The 4,047-nt window shown below is 40.7% G+C and overlaps 1 protein-coding gene across 1 annotated transcript; it reads right to left on the bottom strand.

Moving 5' to 3' along the window:
• Nucleotides 1-2,207: 2,207 nt before the first annotated feature.
• On the bottom strand, nucleotides 2,208-3,089 carry LOC115235603 (achaete-scute complex protein T3-like). Its single transcript, XM_029807500.1, has one exon. The coding sequence runs from the start codon at nucleotides 3,087-3,089 to the stop codon at nucleotides 2,208-2,210; it is 882 nt and encodes a 293-aa protein (XP_029663360.1).
• Between the last annotated feature and the right edge of the window lie 958 nt (nucleotides 3,090-4,047).

The raw sequence follows: 4,047 nt of genomic DNA, 5'->3' as shown, positions 1-4,047 counted from the left end.
ACATGTGCTCCTAAATAAATAATCAACTGTCAATCAAGCACGTTTCTTATTTTAAAGAACACGATTATTATTAGACAATAAAAGGTGAAAAAGTATTTTTGCGATAATAAATTACACAGAGATAGACAAAAAGATAATTAAAAATTGCAATTTTACATTTGTTGTATAGCTGTGTACTTTCAAAGTACTACTTTTAGTCATATTCTTTGAAAATATGTATTTGTGGCATGGATACGGTATATACAGTATATAGTTTTCAGAGAGATAATACATTAAAAAAATTTTTACATTTGTACAAAAGAAGATAACATATTACACTAATTTAAACGACAAAATGCAAAAGTAGTATGACTAGATTATAATTAATGCAACAGCCGCTTTCTTCGTTTACCTTTGTGTCGCTTATTCGTTTCAGATTTGTCTTTGACCCTCTTAATGTGCCTTCTATCACTGCTGTAACAAAAAATAAAAAAGAAGTATTAGTTAAACTAATATTATAACAGATAAGATAATGAGTTTTTTTAATAAAAAAGATGACAGATTTTTATTGTATACTTTGAACATTCTTCAGACTTTACTCGAATTCTGTGACATTCAATGTTTACACTTTCACGTAAATGATATTGATTTTTTTTTGCCTAGATCACGCTTCTCGTTGGTAAAAGATGATAAAAAAGAAGCTCTGCAGGTATGCGAGATGAAAGAAGAAGGGGATGATTTCAGGTAAGGGCGGTTTACTGCAAAGGAGTCCCGCTCCTCGTGGGCAAAAGCGAGAGAAAAAGTGGAAATGAGAGAAGAAGAGAGAGAAAAGAGAGAACGTTGTACCGGTTCAAAAACCGACAAACGAGGGACGAGCATATCCTGAAAGATGCATTCAAGTTAAACGCGGCAAACGAAATCGTCTTCGTGAAAAAGAGAGATGGAACCTTAGATGGATAAAGGAGAACAGCGATAGGGGGAAAGTGAGAGACAGGGATAAGGAAAAACTATATATACGTTGAGAGATCCGAAAGTTACGTCCATCAAGATTAAAGTTGAATTTGAACGCGGGCTTTGTGGAAAAGGGCAAACTTTGAAATTTTTTACACTTGCTATTTGTTGAAATCTTTGAATTCAAAAATATTGTAAAGAGCTTTAAAAAGATAATTCTTATGCACAGATCTTTTAACGAGAGAATACTTTGAAAATCATCATATTTCTCTCATATATTTTCTATCTTTATCTTGTTACATTTAATGATTCCTATTATTTTAAAGAATTATTCAAGTGTTCCAACAACTTTATAATTCGCAGTGATGTGAGAAATTCAAATAATCTTTATTTTATTGTTTTTATATATTATATTTTAATTTTATATCTTTGTTATATTAAAAGTGGTAGCATCTTAAAACTCACACTTTATACAATATACAACTCTAAAAAGAGAAGGTGTCTTTTTTGATGATCGGATCGAGCGACTTGAAAATCCCGCTGAAGGGTGAGGGTCGGAGGGTGAGGTCGAAAAAAAAAAAACGGTAGAGGAGGGACCGACACTGACGCACACACATATGCGCATTAACGTATCGTGAAAGAAATTGCGGCACAAAAGCGTCGCTCCTCGAATGTATACTCGGTACCCCATTGAATGGAGTCTGCGATTTGAATGGACAGGGTTTCAGCGAGGGTTCGCGCGCGCCATTGTGAGAGGGCAAGGTCACAAATCTAGTCGGAAATTTCTTTGAGCTTCCCGGTAACGTAGCGAGACATTCACCCTTGGATGAAATATATGATTGCCAACTGGTGAGGGTGGCAAGGATGAGAGGAAATGTTATGAAAAATAAAATGAATTGATTGAATATTATCGAATGTACGTTCATCTAATTCAGCGATAATCAATTCTAAGTTGTTTAATTATACTAAAGTAGATTAATTGAATTAATTATTCTAAGGTAGACTTTAACAAAATAACATTGTTTTAAAAATTTAAATACTGGAAGAGATTCTTACACAGATGATGCATCCAAGATCACAAGTAATATTCAAAATCAATTAATTCACAAAAATATTATTAAACAATAAGATAAGGCTGACATTCACAGTTACGACACGTGGTGCAGCTATTGAAGCCTTGCAACGTGAATGACCCGCGAGTTACAACTACAAGAGAAAAACAACGAATCACGACACCAACCTTGAGAAGGACACGAGAAATCGACGTGGGCGTCGTCTCATTGATTCTGCCACCAAGTGATGACATCCAGTAGCTCCTCATCTTCTGGACTCATCGGCTCATGATTGTCGTAACTGTCGGAATACGCCGTGTAAAGTGTGCCAGAGGTGCCGTAACCTTGACTTCCAGCTGACGAGGTTTCGGAGACGAAACTCGGCGTCGGCGAGCTCGACGCCTCTGAACATGTTGTCGGGACAAAAGTCGGGCTCGAATTCTGCCGGAGATGTTGATGACGATGCAGATCAGATCCGTGCGGGCTACCGTGATGATGTATCTCCCCGGTGATGCCACCACGTAGTCTCAACTCTGCCGGATGACCGGAATCACCGCCGATCCCATTGTCAGAACCACATGCGGGTGAATTGGAGGACGTGGAAGAGATGGGCGAAGATCCGCTCGACTCGGAACCGCCGTCATGCTCGTCCAGGAGACGTTGAAGACTCCTGATGTACTCCACCGCCATTCTCAAGGTTTCTACCTTAGACAGCTTCTTGCTGCCGGCTCTGGATCCGCCGTGAGTCCCGGCTGTACTGCTACCCAACGCCTGCGCCACCGTCTGCGGTATGTGTTGCCTGAGAGTGGCGAATCCATTGTTTACCTGCTTCACCCTATTGCGCTCTCGCGCGTTTCGTCTGGCCACCGAGGCAGGCTGATGCGGTACCGTGCCGTAAGGCCCACTGGATTGACCGTAGATCTTGGAGCGCTTGCATCCATGTTGCAGGCTACTATTATTGGTCGGCATGCCGCTGGTAGAGACAATCACGTTGCCGCGATGGGTCTGCGCGCTCGAAGTAGCGTGAAGGCCGTGATGATGATGCTGCTGCTGTACACTCAGCATGATGGGTAGGACGCTTTCTTCCTTGGGCCCCACTAAAGTCATATCACGGGTCCGAATCCCCCACCACCCAGAAGCAGGAATTGCGGTAGCGCGTGCCAGGCGACCTTCGTAGACTGCACTGTTTGATATATCGAAGAGAAACTTCGTCGAGGTAAGTCCGATGCGATCCGTCGACACCTCGTGGTACACGCGATCGCGTAAAGATGTGGGGAACGTACGTAGAAGCGTAAATTTATTTTACTCGACCGACCGACCGAAAAGACAAGCGTGGGAAGAAATATGAAACCGCACCCTCGATGCTTTCGGTACGATTCTGGCTCCCGAAATGCCTAGCCAATGAGGGTTCGGGGCCTTATATAGTCGGGGCAGGCACGCGCCATCTCCCCTCCACGAGCCCTCGTACTCGATCTCGGGTCCTAAACCCCCGGTCTTCTCTCTCTCTTTCCCCGTCTTACCGGCCCGCAGTACCTCATACCCTCGTGATTTCCCACTACTGCGGTCCCAAAGGCCCTACGCTGCCCGAGATTCTCATCTCCAGTCGTCCTCGTACTAGTACGCCACTACCATTCCGATCTGTTTGCCGATTTACGATTCAAAGCGCTGTTATCAATGTGACGTATTGTTATCAATATGATAGGGCCCGTCGTCGGCATGTGCTCAAAATAATTGATAAACTAATGTTAGAAAGGGATAAATTCTATTTCTGAAGACGTAAATTATATATTTTTTATTACATTTTTTATGAATAAGGCAATTAACGTTTAAGCACGTACAAATATTAATTTTTATTATTTTATATCTTTATATATTTATAAATGATAGTTTATTTAAACTATATAACGTAAAAAATAAAACATACATATATATTATGTGCATTAAAACCTGAATTGAAAATGTAAAACACTGTTTCTTTTGTCAACAAAAAATGCTGGTGATTTATAATCGAGACAAGTTTAAGCGTGAATATGAAGAAGAAAAAAAATATAAGTTTAAATATTGA

The sequence above is a fragment of the Formica exsecta genome, unplaced genomic scaffold, assembly GCF_003651465.1.
Source record: "Formica exsecta isolate Colony F162 unplaced genomic scaffold, ASM365146v1 scaffold228, whole genome shotgun sequence".
In the NCBI taxonomy this organism is placed as follows: Eukaryota; Metazoa; Arthropoda; class Insecta; order Hymenoptera; family Formicidae; genus Formica; species Formica exsecta.
The sequence above is the reverse complement of the archived record's forward strand: the minus strand, read 5'-3'. Positions and strand labels throughout refer to the sequence as shown.

Bases quoted from the DNA above. Each gene is read 5' to 3' on its own strand.
- LOC115235603 (XM_029807500.1), bottom strand. From the start codon at position 3,089: ATGACTTTAGTGGGGCCCAAGGAAGAAAGCGTCCTACCCATCATGCTG.